Here is a 23,201-nt window from a genome sequence, read left to right on the forward strand (position 1 = left end):
CACGGTGCAGGTAGGCAGTATGCAGCGGGGATATGGTTATGTGTGAAGCTAAGCTGGATATGGGAGAGAGGAGAGAGGAGCAGCAGCGAAACAACATACAAACATAAAAGAATGCTAGGGGAGCTTTCCGTCAAAGATGTCATTTTGAGGACCCAAGCCATGATATTTTCACTTGCCTCATATGCATGGGAAAGCTGGACAACAAATAAGGAGAACCGAAGAAGAATTGATGCCTTTGAATTATGAGGTTGTGAAGAATATTGAATATACCATAGACTGCCAGAAGAATGAACAAATCCATCTTGGAAGAAGTACAGTTAGAATGCTCCTTAGAAGAGAGGATAGTGAGACTTTGTCTTGCTTACTTTGGACACGTTATCGGAGGAACCAGTCCCTGGAGAAGGACATCATACTTGGTAGAGGGTCAGTGAAAAAGCAGAAGACCCTTGAAAAGATAGATTGACACAGTGGCTGCAACAATGGCCTCAAACATAGCAACGATTGTGAGGATGACACAGGACCAGGCAGTGTTTCATTCTGTTGTACATAGGGTAGGTATGAGTCAGAACCAACTTGATGGCACCTAACAACAACAAGGGTGGACTTCAGGGTAACCACAATGAAATGTAATAAATGTACTCACCAAAATAAAGAAGAAAACACAAAAGACTCAGTAAACACAAAAACTGATTGATATGAAAAGAAAATCTGTATGCAGAAAGAACTCAGCATAGAAAATTAAGAGGAACAAAGAAACCGTTAACACCACAAAAAAAAGTATAACAAAATGACAGCAGTGAATCCATACCTATCATGAATCACACTGAATGTAAATGAACTAAATGTACAGTCATGAGGTAGAATGGATAAAAAAAATGACCCGTCAATATGTTGCCTATAAGAGACACACCTTAGATACAAAGCCATAAAGAAGTTAAAAATCAAAGGATGGAAAAAAATAAATTAAGCAAACAGTATCCAAAAGAGAACAGGAGTAGCAATGATAATTTCGGATAAAATAAACTTTAAATCACAATCCATTATAAGAGACACCAAACCAAAAACCCGTTGCCATCAAGTCGATTCCGACTGATAGCAACCCTATAGGACAGAGTAGAACTGCCCCATAGTGTTTCCAAGGAGCAGCTGGTGGATTCGAACTGCCAACCTTTTGGTTAGAAGCCTGAGTTTTTAACCACTGTGCCACCAGGGCTCCATTATAATAGACAAAGAAGGGCATTTTATAATGATTAAAGGGTCAATCTACCAAGAAGATATAACAGTAATTAATATTTATGCACCCAATGACAGACCTCCAAAATAAACTCTTAACAGAGTTGAAAAGAGAAATAGGCAGCTGTACAATAATAGTAGGCACCTTTAATATGCGCCTTTTGATTATGGACGAAACAACTAGAAAGAAACTCAGAGATAAAGAAGATCTAAACAACACATTCAACCAACTTGACCTCATAGACTTATACAGAACTCACCACCCAACAGCAGCCAGTACACATTCTTCTCCAATGCACATGGATCATTCTCCAAAATAGGGCATATTCTAGGCCACAAATCAAGCCTCAATAAATTAAAAAAATTTCAAGATAATACAAATTATCTTCTCTGACCATAATACTATGAAACCGGAAATCAGTAACAGAGCAAGGAAAAAAATTTAAATACATGGAAACTGAATAACACTGTACTTAACAACTACTGGGTTGTAAAACCAAACCTGTTGCCATCAAGTTGATTCCGACTCATAGCGTCCATATAGGACAGAGTAGAACTACCCCATATGGTTTCCAAGGGGTGCCTGGTGGATTCGAACTGCCAGCCTTTTGATTAGCAGCCATAGCTCTTAACCACTATACATCAGGGTTTCATAGAAGAAATTTAAAATGAAATTACAAAATTCTTAGAATCAAATGAGAATGAAGACACAGCATACCAAAACCTCTGGGACACAGCAAAAACAGTGCTCAGAGGAAAATTTATAGCAATAAATGCACACAGCAAAAAGAAGAAAGATCCAAAATCAATAACTTGAACCGACAACTTGAACAAATGGAAAAGGAACAGCAAAAGAAATCCACAGTTACCAGAAGAAAGGAAATAACAAAGATCAGAAATAAATGAAATAGAAAAAAATAGAAGCAATCAACAAAACTAGAAGTTGGTTCTTTAAGAGTTTCAATAAAATTGACAAACCACTGGCTAAATTGACAGAGTAAAAAAATGAGAAGATGCAGATAACCAAACTAAGAAAGGAAGTGGGCAACATTACAGTAGAACTAACTACAACAAAGAGGATTATTGCAGAATATTATGAAAAATTGTACTGTAACAAATTTGAAAACCTAGAAGAAATGAACAAATTTCTGGAAACACATTATCTACCTAAACTAACACAAACATAGGGAAAACCTAAATAGACCCATAACAAAAGAAGGAATTGAAGATGTTATAACAAAAAAACTCCCAACAAAAAAAAGCCTAGCCCAGATGGCTTCACTGAAGAGTTCTATCAAACATTCAAAGAGTTGACACCAGTTCTACTCAAACTATTCCAGAATGTAGAAAAAGAAGGAATACTCCCTAATTCATTCTATGAAGCTAGCATAACCCTGATACCAAAGCCAGGCAAAGATACAACAAAAAAGAAAATTACTGACCAGTATCCCTCATAAATATAGTTGCAGAAATTCTCAACAAAATTCTAGCCAACAAAATATAACAGCGTATCAAAAAAATAATACATCATGATCAGGTGGGATTCATACCAGGGATACAAGGGAGGTGGTTCAACATTAGAAAAATCAATCAATGTAGTTCATCACATAAATAACAAAGGAAAAGAATCAACATGGTCATCTCAATTGGCGCAGAAAAAATATTTGATAAAATCCAACACCCTTTCTTAATGACAACTCTCAGCAAAATAAGAATAGAAGGAAAATTCCTCAACATAATTAAGGACACATTATACGAAACCAACAGCCAACACTATTCTCAATGGAGAGAGATTGAAAGCATTCCCCTTGAGATCGGGAATGAGACAAGGATGCTCGTTGTCACCACTTTTGTTTAATATTGTACTGGAATTCCTAACCAGAGTAATAAGACAAGAAAGAGAAATAAAAAGTATCCAAATTGATAAGGAACAAGTAAAACTATTCCTATTCACAGATGACATGATCCTATACGTAGAAAATCACAGAGATTCCACAAGAAAATTACTGGAACTAGTAGAAGGGTTCAGCAAAGTGGCAAGGTACAAGATCAACATACAAAAATCAGCTGGATTCTTCTGCACTAACAAGGAGAACTCTAAAGGAAATCATGGAAACAGTACCATTTACAATAGCTCCTCAAAGGATAAAATACCTAGGAATAAATCTAACCAGGGACATAAAAGACTTATACAAGGAAAACTACAAAACAGTACTGCAAGAAACCAAAAGAGACCTACATAAATGGAAAAACATAACCTGCTCGTGGATTGGAAGATTTAACAATGTGAAAATGGTACTACTACACAAAGCGATCTGTAGATATACCGTATTTTTACGCAAATATAGAAGGGATTCTACATTTTTTTGCCAACTGCTCCCTCCCCCCAGGAGGTATTTTCATAAATGTGCTATGCTAATTTTTTTTTTTTAACAGAAACATGTAAAAAAATAAAAAACAGGCATAGCGCTGCTTAAGAATATATCTCTGGGGGCGGGGGAGGGAGGGAGCGATTGGCAAACCAACATAGAAGGTGTGCGTTATTTGCACAAAAATACAGTAATGTGATCCCAATCCAAATCCCAACATTCTTTAATGAAATGGAAAAACTAATCTCCAACGTTATATGGAAAGGAAAGAGGCCCTGAATAGCTAAAGCATTATTTAAAAAAACAAAGTCAGAGGCCTCACACACAAATCTCAGAACTTAGTATACAGCCAGTGTGGTCAAAACAGGCTGGTACTGGTACAATGACAGACACATAGACCAATGGAACAGAATTGAGAACCCAGAAATAAATCTATTCAGCTATGGACAGCTGATCTTTGACAGCTGATGTCTGTTCAGTGGTGTCATGGATTGAATTGTGTCCCCCAAAAATATCTGTCAACTTGCCTAGGCCATGATTCCCAGTATTGTGTAATTATCAACCATTTTGTCATCTGATGTGATTTTCCTATGTGTTGTAAATCCTGTCTCTATGATGTTAATGAGATGGGATTAATGGCAGTTATGTTAATGAGGCAAGACTCAATCTATAAGAGTAGGTTGTATCTTGAGCCAATCTCTTTTGAGATATAAAAGAGAGAGACAAGCAGAGAGACATGGGGACCTCATACCACCAAGAAAGCAGTGCCAGGAGCAGAGTGTGTCCTTTGGACCTGGGATTCCTGTGTGGAGAAGCTTCTAGACCAAGGGAAGATTGATGACAAGGACCTTCCTCCAGAGCCAACAAAGAAAGAAAGCCTTCGCCTGGAGCTGACGCCCTGAATTTGGACTTTTAGCCTACTAGACTGTGAGAAAATAAACTTTTGTTTGTTGAAGCCACCCACTTGTGGTATTTCTGTAGCAGCACTAGATGACTAAGACAAATGGGGAAGAAGTAGTCTGTTTAACAGATCGTGCTGGCAAAGCTGGATATCCATTTGCAGAAAAATGAAACGGGATCCATACCTCACACCATATGTAAAAATGAACTCAAAATAGATCAAAGACCTAAATGTTAAAACTGTAAAGTTCCTGGAAGATAACAGTGTCAAAGCTAGGAATCTTAATTTATGGCATAAATACACTATCAAACATAACTAAAAATGCACAAGCAATAGAAGATAAGCCAGATAACTGGGATCTCCTAAAAATTAAATACTTACGCTCATCAAAAGACTTTACCAAGAGTAAAAAGAGAACCTACACACTGGGAAAAAGTTTTTGGCAATAGCATATCTGACAAGCATCTAATCTCTAAAATATATAGAAAACTTCAACACCTCAACTACAAAAAGACAAAACAAGCCAGTCAAAAAATGGGCAAAGGACATGAACAGACACTTCACCAAAGAAGATATTCAGGCTGCTAAGAAACATGTGAAGAAATGTTCGTGATCATTAGCCATTAGAGAGATGCAAATCAAAACTACAATGACATACCATCTCACTCCTGCAAAAATGGCACTGATTAAAAAAAAGAAAAAGAAAAAACAAATGCTGGCGAGGTGTGGGGAGATTCGAATTCTTATGTACTGCTGGTGGGATTGTAAAATGGTACAACCACTATGGAAAACGGTGTGGCGCTTCCTATAAAAGCTAGAAATAGAAATACCATATGACCCAGCAATCCCATTCCTAGGTATATAGCCTAGAGAAATAAGAGCAGTGATATGAATAGACACATGCACACCCATGTTCATAGCAGCATTGTTCACAATAGCAAAAAGATGGAAACAGCCTGAGTGTTTATCAGCAGGTGAATGGATAAACAAAATGTGGTACATACATAGAATGGAATGCTATGCAACAATAAAGAAGAATAATGTGTCTGTGAAACATAACAGGGATGAATCTGGAGGACGTTATGCTGAGTGAAATAAGTCAATCACAAAAGGACAAATATTGTATGAGACCACTTTTATAAAAAGTCAAGAATAGGTTTACATAGTGAAAGCACCATTCTTAGATGGATACCAGAGATGGGAGGGGGAGGGGAAAGTCACTTACTAGATAGTAGACGTGTTAATTCTGGTGAAGGGAAAGGCAGTACACAGTATGGGGGAAGTCAGCATAATGTGACCAAGGTAAATGAAGACACTGAGAGGTATGCAAGAATAAAGGACAACTACGGTAAATGCTATAACATATACAATTCTGCAACAACAGTAATAACAACCAAAAATTTGTGAGTGGTTACATAAGTAGATATGTATGCCATAAAGGTGTGGCAGGGCGAATGGGAGTACATGCGCATGCATATATAGGTATAGTTGTGAACATTTATATATATTTGTGCTTCATACATATTCATATATATAATACAGCACATAGGGGACACAGTTATGGAAACTTATTAGACATATCCAAACACCTCTTGGGACTGAGTTACTGAGCTTAAAGTCTAAGGACCATAGTCTCAGGGGACATCTAGATCAATTGGCATAACATAGTTCATAAAGATAACATTCTTTCTTGGGTAGCATCTGGGGTCTTAAAAGCTTGCAAGCAGCCATCTAAAATGTAACTGTTGGTCTCTTACCAGTGGGAGCAAAGGAGAGTGAAGGAAACCAAAGACTCAAGGAAGCAATTAGCCCATGGGACTAATGGCCCACATGAACCACAGCCTCTAGCCAGAGACCAGAAGAACTAGATGGTGCCCGACTACCACTACCAACTGCTCTGACTAGGGATGCTATAGAAGGTCCCAGTGAGAATGGGAGAAAAATGTAGAACAAAACTCAAATTCATAAAAAAGGCCAGACTTACTAGACTGATAGAAACTGGAGGAACCCCTAAGATTAGCACACTAAGACACCCTTTTAACCTGGAACTGAAGACACTCCTGGAGGTCACCTTTCAGCAAATAATAGATTGACCTATAAAAATAAACAGTAACACCCGTGAAGAATGTGCTTCTTAGAACAATCAACTACAGGAGACCAAATGGGCAACATTTGCCCAAAAGCAAAGATGAGAAGGCAGGGAGGGACAGGGAAACTGGAGGGATGGAAACGGGGAAGGTGGAAATGGGGAGAGTGCTGACACAGTGAGATAGCAAACCAGTGTCATGGAACAATTTGGGTATGAATTGTTGAATGGGAAACTCATTTGCTATGTAAACTTTCACTTAGAACATAAACTGTTTAAAAACAAACAACCCTATGGAGCAGTTCTACTCTGTAACACATGGAGTCGCCATGAGTCAGAATTGACTTGATGGCAGTGGTTTTTTGTTTTTTTTTAAATTTCTTTCTATATTTGTTCCTTTTTTCTTAAAAAAAAAAAAAAAAAGCTTTTAGCTTTGTTGATCCTTTCTATTTTTAATTAATTAGCGTCTGCTTTTATTTATTATTTATTGCCTTTATCTTTGGGATTACTTTGCTGACTTTTTTTTTTTTAATGGTTAATCTGCAACTCATTAAAATTTATGAAGCTCATGGTGTGGACATGTTTTTTTCTCCCTTAACCTGATTTTATTAGATATGAAAACAGTATTTCTCAAATTGTGTGTCTAATGAATCTAGTGCATTTAATAAAAATCAATAGACTAATAGAATAGGAAAATATAGTGTTCATCACATGCTGTATGGCTAATAGTTTGTACTAAAATTAAGCATTGAAACTTTTACTTCATATATATGCATATATACATATATCTGTACATAAAAATACTTATATGTATATCTGTATTGGGCCACAATATGTATAATTATGGGTTTTATTTTAAAAAAGCTTGAAAGCCACCGTGTTAAATGGTAGTTTATGTAATGATTAGTAAAGGTTTCAAGCCTGAGTACAGAAAATAAACACCTGACGAATTTCCTAAAATTAAATGACAGATTCGGTGACACTGTTTTTTAGACCTACTGAATAAAAACCACCAGTGGTGGGACCAAGGAATATGTGATTTAACAAGCTCCCTATGTGATTCTAATCTTTTGGGTGTTTGGGAACCGCTGATTCATAATATGAACAGACCTGCGAGCTTGTTGGGAAGTTCTAACATGGGGCAGTGGAGAGGGCAGCTACTTGTGTACATTTGCCCCTAGACCTCCTATCTGTGAGCTCCAGGATGGACAGACACAGAGTGGCAAAAAAGCTGTAAGGTGGGCCTGGAGGTGGTTGGGGGTGGAGGCGGTCTGGGGACCTGTTGATTGTTAGAATGACAGAAAAAAGTGAAATAGCTTTCATGCCAAAATTTCTGTCATGGAATCAGCATATATTGAATGGCTGATGTATATACCTCCAAATATGATCATCTGTCTTTAAGCTTAAGATGTATGAACTTCATTCATTAGTGTGTAACAAGCAAATTCCTCGATATGTTCCAAACTTAGAGAGATACAAGTTCAAACCATTCATGACTGTTAGCACATTTTACCCAAAAACCTGACAATGATCGCAATATTCCAGGCTTGGCAATGCCCAGCAGGCAGGCAGCAGTGATTGGGGAGAGCTTCATTTAGCTCTCCAAGTGAAAATGATGATCAGACAGTAAGACAGTCCATGAGCTTTTCAGTGACTTCTCTTTAATAGCCTTTCTGAAAAATAAGTGAGTAAAGTAAGACCATCTTGTAGATCAGAACTTTGACACGTATTATGCCAAAGTAGCTTGTTGCGGTAACATGGTGAGTTTGTGGCAGATGATGGAATCACACTCAAGACTCTACCCTCTCCCCAGTATCTAGGCATCTAGTGGGCTAGGGTTGTTTGATAAAGATCTTCCATTGTGATCTACAGGGGAACTCTACATTTTCAGCTGAGGACTAAAGTTCTTTATGTCCCAGTAAGTGATGTTTATTGGATGTTTCATTTATCTGTTGCTACGTAATACACCACTCCCAAAGTAAGTGGCTTAAAACAACAATGAACCATGACTACCATCACCATTTATTCGCTAATGATTCTGCAGTTTGTACAGAGCTTGGTGGGGATGGCTCATCTCTGCTTCACCTGGTTTCAACTGGGGTCTCATGAGGTTGCATTCTAATAGGAGCTCAGCTTCCTTTACAGCATGGCAGCTGGGTTCCAAGAGGGCAAAAGCAGAAGCTATGGGATTTCTTAAGACCTGGCCTTATAAGTCCCAGAATGTCACTTCTGCCACATTCTCTTGGTCAAAGCAAGTCACAAGGCTAGCCCAGATTCCATGGGAAGGAATCCACCTTTGGATGGGAGAAGTAGCATGCACATTCATGGATGGGAAGAATTGCTGGTATCCATCTTTGAAAATGGATTTACCATGCTGGCCCTTCTTTCCTCTCCCTTCTACATTCCTTCCTTCCATCTAAATATACCAACTATCACCCTCACTGTAAACTATCAATATGCACTTTAAAGAATAAATTTAAAGATTGTTATTGTTGTGTGCTGATTTCGACTCATAGCGACCCTAAGGGACTGAGTAGAACTGCCCCATAGGGTTCCCAAGGAGCGGCTGGTGGATTCCAGCTGCCGACCTTTCCTTTAGCAGCCTAGCTCTTAATCACTTAGCCACCAGGGCTCCCCATTTAAAGATTAGTCATCTCTAATAACCCTTTGCATTTTATTAGATGTTTCCTGGTGGCATTTTTACATGTTGTGTTCAGTTTTATTTGGCTTCTCTCCCTCATTATACCATATGTTCCTCTAAGGTGAGGTCTTTGCTTTCATCTTTGTTTCCTGAGCGGCTCATGGTAGGTAATAAAAGTTTGAATGACTGAATGAGTGAAATGAATGAAAACAAATTTTAGAATAAGCAAACATCAGTTTGTTCAGATGAAGCACCAGTTTATGTCAGGCAAGTGTTTGAAAAAACCAAACAACTGTTTTTAGCTAGTCCACTTTAAATTTTTCTTCCTTGGTCAGTGCCTACCCTCCTTCCCAGGCTCTCTGTATTTACCATCTTATACTTTGAGTGAATGTATATTTATAGTATATTGCTGTATATTGAGGAGCTCTGATTGAACAGTGATTAAGCACTTGGCTGCAAACCAAAAGGTCAGTGATTCAAACCCACTAGCCATTCTGTGGGAGAAGGATGTGGCAGGCTGCTTCCATAAAGATTATAGCCTTGGAAACCCTATGGAGCAGTTCCACTCTGTCCTGCTGGGTTGCTGTGAGTCTGAATCAACTTGACAGCAATGGGTTTGGTTTTGGTTTTTGTTATATGTTTATATTAAATATATTTAGTAATATCAGAGTCAACTAGATGGCAGTGGGTTTGGTTTGGTGGGTTATATTAAATATGTTATATAATATACACATATAGTCATATTTGTGTTTATAAGAAGGGACAGAAATCAGATTTTTAGAGAAAGCATCCATTTTTATTATTTTATCAAACCACTTAAGGCAAAGATACAGGTATATGAAAAGTTGAGCATTCCTTTCAAGTGTCATTTGCCACCCTAAGTCCTTGATTTTTCTCATTTCTCTACCTGGCAACCAGGAGTGTGAGGAAGAGGCTGTCTGTGTCATTATGTGTGCGTCGGTCAAGTACAATATCCGGGGTCCTGCCCTCATCCCAAGAATGAAGACCAAGCACCGAATCTATTACATCACCCTCTTCTCCATCGTCCTCCTCGGCCTCATCGCCACTGGCATGTTTCAGTTCTGGCCCCATTCCATCGAGTCTTCAGATGACTGGGGTGTAGAGAAGCGCAGTGTCCATGATGTGCCAGTGGTCAGGCTGCCGGCCGACAGTCCCATCCCAGAGCGGGGGGACCTCAGTTGCAGAATGCACACGTGTTTTGACGTCTACCGCTGTGGCTTCAACCCCAAGAACAAAATCAAGGTGTATATCTACTCTCTGAAAAAGTACGTGGACGACTTTGGTGTGCCAGTCAGCAACACCATCTCCCGGGAGTATAATGAACTACTCACGGCTATCTCAGACAGTGACTACTATACTGACGACATCAACCGGGCCTGCCTGTTTGTACCATCCATCGATGTGCTTAACCAGAACACACTGCGCATTAAGGAGACCGCACAAGCCTTGGCCCAGCTCTCTAGGTATCCAGTGCTTTTACAGACCAGAGTCCAGTGGATGTTTGAATAGTCCTTCAGGGAGCTAAGGGGAAGATGACGGGTAGGGCATGTTTCTCCGTTTGAGCTGGCTTCCAGCTGCTATCTGTTTTCTCACAGGAGGGGTTGCGGATGAGTGATTGACTTGTAGCATGAGAGGTATGCCGTAAGCATCTGGTCTCTGTACCAGTGAAAAGCAGTCCACCATCTCTGGTACCACTGCTGTGGGTTCCCAGCTCTGCAGGATTTAGAAACTAAGGATGGATCTTTTTACCATGCTTTTCCTTTTTAATTTAAATAGTCCTCCCTCCCCTTTATTACTTACATAATACATGTTCACTTTAGAAAGTCTGGAAAATGCAAGTAAGCAAAAAGCATATAAAATTCATTCCATAATCCTACCTCAAAGAGATAACCATTATATTTTGATGTTACCTTTCAGTCATTTTTGTATAAATGTATATACATACATGTATATCTATACTTTTTTTTTTAAGAATGAGATCACATGGAACATATTCTTTAGCTGTTTTTTTTCCCTAATACGTCCTGAATATATTTCCAAATAGTTTATATATTTTACTATATAATTTTAGGTTGTGTAGTATTTCATTTCAGGGATGTCCCCTGATGTATTTAACCAGTTTTACTTTTATCTTTTATTTAAATTTTATGCCGTCAACCAAATGTTGAACGTTTAGATAATTTTCAGGTTTTTCTTACTATAAAAAGTTCTGTAGTACACCAGCTTGAAGTACACGTTTTTCCTTTTTGGGGATCCAGACTAGTGCCTGATGTGCTTTTGGGATTTCCAGACATTCACTTTGCACACCTAAGAAGTGGCCCTGTTTTGGCTTGGGGATACTTGCTACTTATTAACTGCCTCTTGTTTTTGTTTCTTCAGAGTTGAGATGTGACTTCTACATGTTTAATTTCTTAATAGGTGGGATCGAGGTACAAATCATCTCCTGTTCAACATGTTGCCTGGGAGTCCCCCAGATTATAACACGGCCCTGGATGTCCCCAGAGACAGGTAGGCATGTTTGGGGTTGTCCCTTTGATAGGTTTATGAGGGTAAGTAAATGCAAGACCCGTTTGTTCATGTGAAATCATATTCCTAAGCCTACAGGGACTTACTTTATAATCAGAATTGTTTCATAAAATAGAAAATTGTCCTAGGCATTTCCATCATTAAGACATAGAAGTATTGAGGCCTCCTAAAATCTGTTGTGGAACACCGGTTAGAACTTATGTTCTATTATAGCCTTTAAGAAAATGATCACACACACACACATATATATATACATAATTTATTGTTGTTGTTGAGAATGTACACAGCAAAATGTACACCATTCAGCAGTTTCTACGTATACAATTCAGTGACACTGATTATGTTCTTTGAGTTGTGCAACCATTCTCACCCTCCTTTCCTGAGCTGTTCCTCCCCTGTTAATACAGACTCATGGCTCCCTAAGGCGCCTGTGAGAAAACTACCTTTTTCGTAGTCTGAGTTATGTTCTCCTGAGTACAGACCCTCATCCTGTAAGGCCTGCTTCATGATTGGCTTGTGTCAGCTCTCTCTGGATTTGGGACATCTCCAGAAAGTGAAGCCAAGGCTTACTGAGGGGATAGATGTGTAAAAGTGAAACCTAAAGTCTATTGTGTAGGAAATGAGGGCACTCCAGTGATCATTTATTCTGTTGTTTCAGTCAGGAGAGTCTTTCCCTGTCTTTTTCCTTCCCTTCTTTTACCACCTAACAGGCAGATGTGATGTGGAGAGGCTATGGTTGCATGATTGTAACTTTGAGTTCACTTGCCATATTTAGTTGCCCTTTTGTCCATTGACTGTACCATTTTGGTTTCTTGGAAAGCTCAGTGATGAGGTGCTGCTTCAGTACCTCTCCCAGGGCTTGGCTCAAGGTCTAGAAGAATGCAGAAAGTTCAGGCCCAAGGTAAGGGTCCTGGGCAATACTCAGAGTATAAAAAACCCCAAACCCATTTGCATCAAGTCAATTCCGACTTATAACGACCCTATAGGACAAGAGTAGAACTGCCCCATAGGGTTTCTGAGGCTGTAATCTTTATGGAAGCAGACTGCTACATCTTTCTCCTGCGGAACAGCTGGTGGGTTTGAACTGCTAACCTTGTGGTTAGCAGCCAAGTGCTTAGCTACTGTACCACCAGGGCTCCTTACTCAGAGTATAAGATTGTTATAAGAGTTTATGTATGAATTCATTTATTACCAGTCTTACTGGTTTTTTTAATGTTTAACTCTTGAAATTATTTTTACTGTAAAAGGTACAGTCTGAGACCAGCTGTATTCTCAAGTTGTTAGGGGCTAACACTGTCATTGTGAAAATATAAACTTGGTACAATTTTTCCCCCAAAGATTAAATCTAAACCTTCTTTGCCTGGAGTAATTATCTAGAATCAGTTTTGAATTTCCATCTGGAAATACAATTACCAGTAGAGACAAACGCCCTAGGGTCCTCACCCCTCAACTTTGGTGTAGAAACCAGTTTGGACGATAGAGGGCAGTCAGGCCACACAAGTTCTATAGAAACCAGCTAAACACAAGGTGAGCCCTTGTTCGGCTCTCAGCCCCAGTGAAGGTGTGGTTGTTCCTGCATGGGCTACCGTTTTATGGCTTTGGTTGTTCTGGGAATGTGAAATACTTTAGAGAACAGAGAAGGGAAGGAGAAAGAGCTATTAGGAAGGCAATGGCTTCACCTCCTGTTGTGAGTTTATTTTCAGAAGGGCTTATTTCTGTTTGGGACATTTCAGTTTTTGCTGACATTTTGGTATATGTATCTGCATGGGAGATGGATTTTATTTTTATTAAGTGCACATGTGAAATGGGATTTCATTTCTCTGCAGGAAAGTGTCAGGTAGACGGGAACGTTTCAGTTCTTGCTAGTGCTTAGGTGTTAGGGATCAGGAGGGTTCAATCACTTTTCCTCTGCATGTATTTTTGTAAGTGATTATAGACAATCCTATAGCAAGTAATGACTCACCATATATCCTCCTTTATCTTTCCACGTGGAAAGTTTCATTTTGAAACCTAAGCGGCCTTCTGATTCCAATAAGGAATAGAAGATTTGTTTGTTAATTTTTCTTATCCTTTGTCTTGCTCCTGGATTGAGAGGCAGCAAGGACCCTGGGTGCAGAATGGTTTTAGCAGGAGCTGCATATCTGATTGTTTGGCAGTTAGAAGACAGGTGGGTTAGATTAGACTACTAAGGTCTTCTTAAGTCTAAAGTTGTAGGTGTGGTCACGTCAGAAATGCAAGGGCCTGGAGTGAAAGAAATGTCGCTCAGTGAATAAATCTTCTGTGTTACTTAAGTCTGCTTTTATATTTCATTCAGTTTCTAAAAATCATATACATAACACACATATACTTTCTTTGTACAGATTTGAACAATATGCAAGTGCATAAAGAGTAAAATGTAAAAATCTGCCTTCACCCCCCTTCTGTTTTTGCTCCCTTATTTAGAGGTAATCACTGTTAAAATACTGTGGGTTTTTCTGTTCTTTTTTCTGTGGATTTGTACATAGACACACAAATACATACCCATATTATTTTAACTAAGTGGAAGCATATTATGCCTCTCCTATGCCTTGCTTTGAAAACCCTGGTGGCTTAGTGGTTAAGGGCTATGGCTGCTAACCAAAAGGTCAGCAGTTCGAATCCACCAGGCACTCCTTGGAAACTATGGAGCAGTTCTGCTCAGTCCTATAGGGTTGCTATGAGTTGGAATCGACTCAGTGGCAATGGTTTTTTTTTTTTTTTTTTTTTTTAATGCCTCAGTGCTTAGTATGTTCAGGAACATGGTCACTACCTTGGATTTTTGTCTTTTCTTTGCTCGTATCTCTTTCACGAGTTTCTACTTCTGTGTAGACGTATATTTATTTATATAAACTTGTAGAAAATTTCAAACCTATCCAACAGAAGATACAATAGTACAATGAACCCTGTGTGCCCATTGCCCAGCTTCAGTTATCAAGTCGAGGCCAGTCTTGTTTCATCTCTACCCCTCCCCCCTAGATTATTTTGAAGCAGATTCCAGGTGGTATATCATTACATCTGTAAATATTTCAATATGAATCCCTGAATGATAAGGGCTTTAAAAAATACTATCATCGTACTTAAAAAAAATTAACAGTGATTCTTTAATATCACCGAGTATCCAACCATTGTTCAAATTTCCCCATCTCAGAAATACTTTTCAACAGTTTGACTCAGTAGACAAATAATATCCACATGTGAGGAGTATGTTTATGTATTGCTCCAATTTGTGCACAGTTTTTAATCAATAGAATTGGTCAGCTTTTTTTTTCTTTCCTTTCGAAGCCTGAAGCCTTGTATTTGAGGAATTTGCAGGGCTGATTACAGGCATGGTTTAGAAGAAAGCAAAGGATAAAATTGCAGTAACTGTGGTGAGGCACTGTGAACACTCAGCTCAGGAGGAGACCTGTGAGAAATTCTGTGGGAAAGAAGACCTGGGCAGAGGGAAGGTGGAGTCCATGAGGCTGTGGGGAGCCAGGCTCAAAGGCAGACGAAATGTCCCAGGGTCGGGAAGTCCTTGAAAGTGCTAAAATGCTGGAGAACACTTTGCGTGACATAAGAGTTGGCCTGACATGAGTCTGACCGTTACTAATACTTTTTTAGCCACAAGTTTTCTATTCAGTCTTTTGCAACTGATCGTAATGGGAAAACAGAATGTGCTTCTCAGAAATTCACTTTTCAGTCAATGTAAAACATGTGTTCTGTAAAGCAAGGGATACTTAGGGTATTTTCTCCATTATCATGTTATGGAAACCTTGGCAGAAGAAGACACAGTGACTTTCTCCAAGTTGAAGTCTTGTCAGTAGCAGGGCTGGGAGTGAGACCATTTTGACTAATTCCAGCCATGGCTCCTTTCTAGATCACAAAGGGAGATCATACCTGTATGATTTGAGACATAAGGCATGCTTCACATTGCATGCATTCCTACTACCAGTGCATAATCCTTCCTGCCCTTCCCCCCAACCCCCCAGGACAGAATAATAGTTTGGGGCCCCCGAACAGAATAACAGTAAAAGCTGTATGATATATACCTGCTTCCTTTCTCCCCGCATACACACAGCCCTCTCCTCTGGGGCTGGGGCGTAAGAGCCTAATCTATGACTGCCCTGCCTTACCTGGACCACTTTGTGCCTGTATATTGGCTCCATGTCTGCTGCTCTGCACATCGGTCATGGGGCCCCTGCAGAGTCTGCTTGCCATCATGGTCATGGAACCCGCCCAAATTCATGTTGGATGGATTCAGTGCTGAATGCTAATCAGGAAAAATAAGACCGTATGTTGGTACTAAGGCTAGTCATTAGGTTTTTCAGAGTCGACTGGCAGCTGGAGAGACTGTTAGCCTGCACATTACCTCACTCACCAGCTCTTGGTTTTATAAAGCTTAACCAAACAGACTGGGATCTCCAGGGGTGGTTTGAAAATCTTTGAACTTAAACTGGCAATGTTAGAAGGGAATGTAGGTTGTCATCAGGGCAGGGAGGAGATTGGTAACAATCAATATTGCAGAAAATGTGGTTTCTTGGTTCAGACATTTTGGCATAGATTGTGCAGTGCATGGAACTGGCAAAACTCGGCCCCAGTAAGTGATCGCAGTAGTCTCACGGTCCTGGGAGAGAATAACAGTAAAAGCTGGTGTGATATACACCTGCTTCCTTTCACTGATGAAGTGTCATCGTCCTACTCCCTGGATCCAATTAAAGCAATGTGGTCTCTGTTTTCTAATTAAGAAGAGTAAAAGCTAGTGCATGCAAACTGCAAGAGAAGCACTAAAGGTCCAATTCTGGATTCTGCTTCCAGTATTGGGAATTGGGTTAATAAGACTGAGTAGCTGGAATGGGCAGTGAGAGCTGGTAGAGGCAACATGATGCCCTTGTAGCTCTGGGACCACAGTGGATAGAACTGCTTGGGGCAGGCAGTGGAGAGAAGGTGAGGTATACGAGATGCTTTGTGTATACCTTGGCTTTCTAGGCCCATTGTCTCTTGTGATTCCTGTTATTATAAATGTGTTTAAGAATAAAGTATATCTTTTGGGAGAGGTGAATGCGATCTGGAGAGAGTAGCAGAGCGGCTGTTCCTGGGATGTCTCCTGGGCTCTGATGTATTTAAAAAAATGAAGGACAATTTGTAAACCCAGGGGGAGGTGGGTGACTCAGGGATAGAATGAAGCTGATGCCCGGGAGATGCGAATGTAAATCATTTACCACAGCGTCTTCTATAAAGTAAGTGACTCAGATAACATTAGCTGTTATTGTTAATATTATTATTAAGACTCAATTACTCTTACCCCTTTCCATATCAGATATATGAAATGGGATTTTCTTATCAAAGAATGAAGACCTTTCTGTCTCACATTTGACAAAATCTTTTGCTTTCAGGGCTCTGTTGGCTGGTGGTGGCTTTTCTACATGGACTTACCGGCAAGGTTATGATGTCAGCATTCCTGTCTATAGTCCACTGTCAGCTGAGGTGGATCTTCCAGAGAAGGGACCAGGGTAAGGTGCATTTAATACAGCCAGGTGCCCCCTTGGCAGAACTCATGAGCTGCTGCTGAGGTTCAGTGTGGTGGAGATCACAGCAATCAAAGCATTGATTACAGGCCAGGGTGCTTGAGCCTAACATTTTTTTCACCCCATCCCCAATCCTGTTTATCCTACAATTTTCCCTATCTCGGTAAATTTACAATGCTATCTTACCAAGTGTTTCAAGTCAGAAGTTGAGGTGGTACTCTAAATTCTTTTTCTTTTCTTTACTTCCTACATCAAAATAATAAGTCCTATTGTTTCTACATCCTAGCTATTTCTTAGATCTGTCTACTCTTCATTTCCTCTTCCCCTCACCCTTCTCTAGCCACCTTGTCTATTGGAGCCACTAGGAAGCTTCCCTTTATATAAAGCATACTGTGACATCATTTATCTTCATCTGGAGCTGATGTACGATTCATATTTTGTCTCCAGCATTTTATTACGAAAATTTTCAGACAGCAAAGTTGAAAGAATTTTACAGTGACACCTGTGTATACCCATCACCTAGATTCTACCATTCACAGTTTACTTGCTTTACATGATTTACATTTTAAACCTTCCTCTCTTCTCATTATCCCACTAAACACAAACTTCGACATTGAATTTTTTTAGCAGTTTTTGTTGTTGTTACGTGCTGTTGAGTCGGTTCCAACTCATAGCGATCCTGTGTACAACAGAAGGAAACCCTGCCCGGTCCTGCACCGTCCTCACAATTGTTGCTGTGTTTGAGCCCATTGTTGTAGCCACTGTGTCACTCCATCTGGTTGAGGGTCTTCCTCTTTTTCGCTGACCCTCTGCTTTACCAAGCATGATGTCTTTCGCCAGGGACTGATCCCTCCTGATTACATGTGCAAACCATGTGAATTCTTTTAGCAGTAGTCACCATTAAATACGATAAAAAAATATGCCTATACTAATTTTTTTGGATTATCATCAAAATTAAAATACAAAAATAACAAATTCTTACAGAGAACTTGTACATGGTAGAAAAACTGATATAGTTCAGTGCACTGTTTTGAGACTGGATTTTCATAAATTGAGGAAGGGTGGTCTGTATGAGCCCAACTGGTACCCTTTGGGATGGTGCGAGTTTCTGTCATGTGCCCAGGATCTTAATTTGGCATATTTACATAGCACTAGATACGAATAACTGTAATAGTTAGGGAGAGGAGCCGTGGTGGTGCAGTGGTTAAGTGCTTAGCTACAAACTGAAAGGTTAGTGGTTCAAACCCACCAGCCACTCCACTGGAGAAAGATAAGGCAGTCTGCTTCTGTAAAGATTACAGCCTTGGAAACTCTCTGGAGCAGTTCTGCTCTGTCCTATGGTTGCTGTGAGTTGGAATCAACTTGATGGCAGTGGGTTTGGTTTTTTTTTTTTCCTGGTTTAGTCATATAAGCAGCCTCTGCCTGGCAGGTACCCAAATTCCAGACTCCCAGAAGGAAAGCAGGTGTTCAGCCTAAACCGTATTGTTTTTACAAACAGTTTGGGTGCAGTGAGCCACTCTACCAGAATGGTGGGAACCCTCCCCAAATCCAAGTTCCCAGATAACAGCCAAGTAAGTGCCAGCCTTGTAAGCAGGCCTTTCTAAGGATAGCAGTCAGGCCTTCTGTGTTAATCTTTTCTGCACAGGGTGCCACTGGCATCTTGTGGGTAGAGGCTAGGGATGCTCCTAACCTTCTACAACATACAAGACAGCCCTACAACAAAGAATCACTGGGTCCAAAATGTCAGTAGTGCTATGGTTGAGGAACCCTGGGTGAGGCCCATGTCTTGTTAAGTGAGCACGTGAAGATCGGCTCTGTCAGATCAGCTCAGCTGCTTCTCGGCCTCTATCTGAGTGCACCTTTCTTAAGATCACTTGAACTAAAGTTTCTCTTTATTATCTATAACCTAGGTCTCTTATACTGGTTTTGTTACTGTTAGTTGCTGTCAAGTCAAATCCAACTCATGGTGACCCTAAGTGTGCAGAGTAGAACTGCGCTCCATATGGTTTTCATGGCTATGACCCTTCAGAAGCCAATCACCAGGCCTTCTGAGGTGTCTCTGGCTGGGTTTGAACTACGAACCTTTTGGTTACTAGTCCAGTGCTTAACCATTTGCACCACCCAGGGAATCCTTGTATTGGTTTAGGACTCTTAATTCCTCTTTAAATTTAGTCCAAGGAAGAAAACATACTGAAAAGAAAAGACTTCATAAAAATAAAACCAAAGAGAACAAACTGCTCTAAACAGTAAAAAATTATTTTCAGATAATTAGTTTCAGAGACTAACACTGTTGTATTAGTACTATTTTCTTAGTAACTTCCAGAAGTTCAAACCAGATTCAGAAGAGGACATAGAATGAGGGATATCATTGTTGATGTCAGATGGATCTTGGCTGAATGCAGAGAATACCAGAAAGATGTTTACCTGTGTTTTATTGACTATACAAAGGCATTCGACTGTGTGGATCATAATAAATGATGGATAACATTGCGAAGAATGAGAATTCCAGAACACTTAATTGTTTTCATGAGCACCTGTACATAGACCAAGAGGCAGTCATTTGAACAGAACAAGGGGATACTGAGTGGTTTAAAATCAGGAAAGGCATGCATCAGAGTTGTATCCTTTCACCACACTTATTCAGTCTGTATGCTGAGCAAATAATCTGAGAAGCTGGACTATATATGAAGAAGAACTGGGCATCAGGATTGGAGGGGGACTCATAAAAAACCTGTGATACGCAGATGACACAACCTTGCTTGCTGAAAGTGAAGAGGACTTGAAGCACTTACTGATGAAGATCAAGGACCACAGCCTTCAGTATGGATTACACCTCAACATAAAGAAAATAAAATCCTCACAACTGGACCAGTAAGCAACATCATAATAAATGGAGAGAAGATCGATGTTGTCAAGGATTTCATTTTACTTGGATCCACAATCAATGCCCATGGAAGCAGCAGTCAGGAAATGAACCAACATATTGCGTTAGGCAAATCTGCTGCAAAAGACCTCTTTAAAGTGTTAAAAAGCAAAGATGTCACTCTGAGGACTCAGGTGCACCTGATACAAGCCATGATATTTTCAGTCACCTCATATGCATGCAAAAGCTGGACAATGAATAAAACAAGACCGAAGGAGAGTTGATGCCTTTGATTTATGGTATGGGTGAACAATATCAAGTATTCCATGGACTGAGAGAAGAACAAACAAGTCTATCTTGGAAGAAATACAGCCAGAGTGCTGCTTGGAAGCGATGGCGAGACTTCATCTCACGTATTTTGGGCATGTTATCAGGAGGGACCAGTCCCTGGAGAAGGACATCATACTTGGTAAAGTAGAGGGTCTGTGAAAAAGAGGAAGACCCTCACAAGATGCATTGACACGGTGGCTGCAACAAAGGGTTCAGGCATAACAGCAATTGTGAGAATGGCACAGGACCAGGCAGTGTTTCGTTCTATCGTACATAGGGTTGCTATGAGTTGGAACCAACTCGATGGCACCTAACAACAATTTTTATATATAAATAGACCGAAATTAAGATCTTAACTAGATCATTTAAGGTCACAGTTTCTAAAATTCCATGATTCAGTAGCTAGATAAGAGTATCCAGTATATCTTCAGGGCTGCAGAAGAAAGTTAAAGGCTGCAGTGGGCGTGATCCTCCCTCTGCTGGGCAGTTGACAGATTTCTACATCTCAGCTGGGCTGCGCTCTCCACTTCCCCACCAGTTTGCAGTTTGGCCCTGCAGTTGTGGTGTTTCTTTGAAAAACAGTAGCCCCTTCCCCTCAAAAAAAGTGAAGGCAAAAAAAACAAAAAACAAAAAAAACAGACTCATCAACCCTTCCAGGGACTGGGAGAAGGCAGGGTAGGCAGCCTCACGGCAACATTTTAATTTTGTTGCTCTTTGTGAGAGTCACTTTTTAAGGGAATTCCTACATCTCTTTTTTTTAATTGTACTTTAGAAGGTTTACAGAACACACTAGTTTCTCATTAAACAGTTAGTACACATATTGTTTTATGACGTTGGTTAACAACTCCATGACATGTCAACACTTTCCCTTTTTGATCTTGCGTTCCCTGTTACCAGATTTCCTGTCCCCTCCTGCCTTCTAGTCCTAGTCCCTGGGCTGGTGCTCCCCTTTAGTCTCGTTTTGTTTTATGGGGCTTTCTGATATTTGGCTGAAGGGTGAACCTCGGGAGTGACTTCATTACTGAGCTAAAAGAGTGTCCGGGGGCCATACTCTCAGGTTTTCTCCAGTTTCTGTCGGGCCAGTAAGTCTAGTCTTTTTAGGGGAATTCCCACATCTCCTGATGGCTACACGGAGTTGCAAGAGAATTGTTTTTATTTTTATTTTAAATGTCTTTGAATTTTGTTTCAGTGGGCAGCTGAGGATTGTTGCTATGGGTAGCTCTCTTCACAGCTGTGCTGGCCTCAGCTGGAATTCTCACCATTTTCCCTATAAAAGGAACTAAATTGGGAGTTTACACCTGTTAACTATTGAGGGAGACTTCAAGTTCTCGGCGTGATTTTACTTAAACTTAGATATTGGTACCACTAGGAGGGAACGCAAAGTCATAGCTAGTAATTTTAGCCGTTAAAAGAAAGACAGATCTACCTGAAATTTTTATTACTTACAATGCAAACAAGCATACTTCTTCTGCTGTCTGCCAGGTCAGGGAGAGCCAGGATGTAAGCAGGTGGCATATTTTCAAACTTGTTCACATCTGCACATTTATGTTGAAAATGGACAAGTGGTGGAGTGGGGATCCAGTGCTCATGATGACTGACTGTCTGAAATAGAGCTTTGTATCTTATCAGTGAAATCTAACCCAGAGTCTTCTGTACTTGAGTTTCTTCAGGCACACACACATTAATATCTGCATTTATTTCTGTATCTACATGGATATCTCTCTTTATACGTATCTATGTATGTTGAGGGAGCCCTGGTGGTGCAGTGGTTAAGTGCTTGGCTGCTAACCAAAAGGTTCGTGGTTCAAACCCACCAGTTGTTCTAGTTTTTCTATGGTGGGGGGGAAGATGTGGCAGTCTGCTTCCATAAAGATTACAGCCTTGGAAAACCTATGGGTTTCTACTCTGTCCTGTACGGTCATTATAAGTCATAATGGACTCCGTGGCAATGGGAAAAAAAATATACTGAAAACTATGGATTCGTATCGATATCGCCAATTCTGTCCTACCCTACAGGAGCTTTCTGGTTTTCTCTCTTCCCATATTTGTAGCTCCCTTCTCTGACAGTGAGAAATCTGGTTCCTATTATCCTCAGTATCTTTATGTATTTGACTTCAGTCCTCTTGTATGTAAAAGGAGCCCTGGTGGCACAGTGGTTAAATGCTCTACTGCTAACGGAAAGGTTGGCAGTTCGAACCCACCAGCTGCTTCACAGCAGAAAGATGCGGCAATCTGCTTCCATAAAGATTTACGGCCCTGGAAACCCTATGGGGCAGTTCTGCTCTGTCCTATGGGGTTGCTATGAGTTGGAATCGACTTGACAGCAGTGGGGTTTTCTTATATGTAACCAAACTTCTGTTGTCACACTGCCCGCATCTCTACCCGTATGCCCTCCTCACCCCACTCAGATTCTCATCCCCATGTCTTGCTGTGGCTACTGTCTCATCTCCCTCCCCCAGGGTCCCCAGTGTAGATAACGTCCTCATTCTTCTTGGGTTCCAGCACCGTACACTGATGGCATCACCCTCCCCACAATAACTGGACACCCTTTCAGCCTACCAGTCTCTGACACTCTGTTCTGGGCTGCCCAAATATGTTGCTAACCTCTTGGCCTCTAACATCCCTTGCTGAGTGGCCACAGCTAGCTCCCACCCCTCAGCACAGAAGCTCTGCTCACCCATCTAGGGCTCTGATACCTTGAACGTGGTC

The 23,201-nt window shown here is 40.3% G+C and overlaps 1 protein-coding gene across 1 annotated transcript in view; it reads left to right on the forward strand.

Annotated features, from left to right (window-relative positions):
* EXT2 (exostosin glycosyltransferase 2) overlaps nt 1–23,201 on the forward strand; it is a 155,138-nt gene that overhangs the window by 14,807 nt on the left and 117,130 nt on the right. The window contains exons 2-4 of the mRNA XM_004387643.1: nt 10,149–10,714; nt 11,670–11,759; nt 17,168–17,284. Coding sequence (XP_004387700.1) covers nt 10,179–10,714; nt 11,670–11,759; nt 17,168–17,284 — 743 coding nt within the window. The 5' untranslated portion in view covers nt 10,149–10,178. The remainder of the gene's footprint in view (nt 1–10,148; nt 10,715–11,669; nt 11,760–17,167; nt 17,285–23,201) is intronic.

The sequence above is a fragment of the Trichechus manatus genome, unplaced genomic scaffold, assembly GCF_000243295.1.
Source record: "Trichechus manatus latirostris isolate Lorelei unplaced genomic scaffold, TriManLat1.0 scaffold00191, whole genome shotgun sequence".
Classification (NCBI taxonomy): domain Eukaryota; kingdom Metazoa; phylum Chordata; class Mammalia; order Sirenia; family Trichechidae; genus Trichechus; species Trichechus manatus.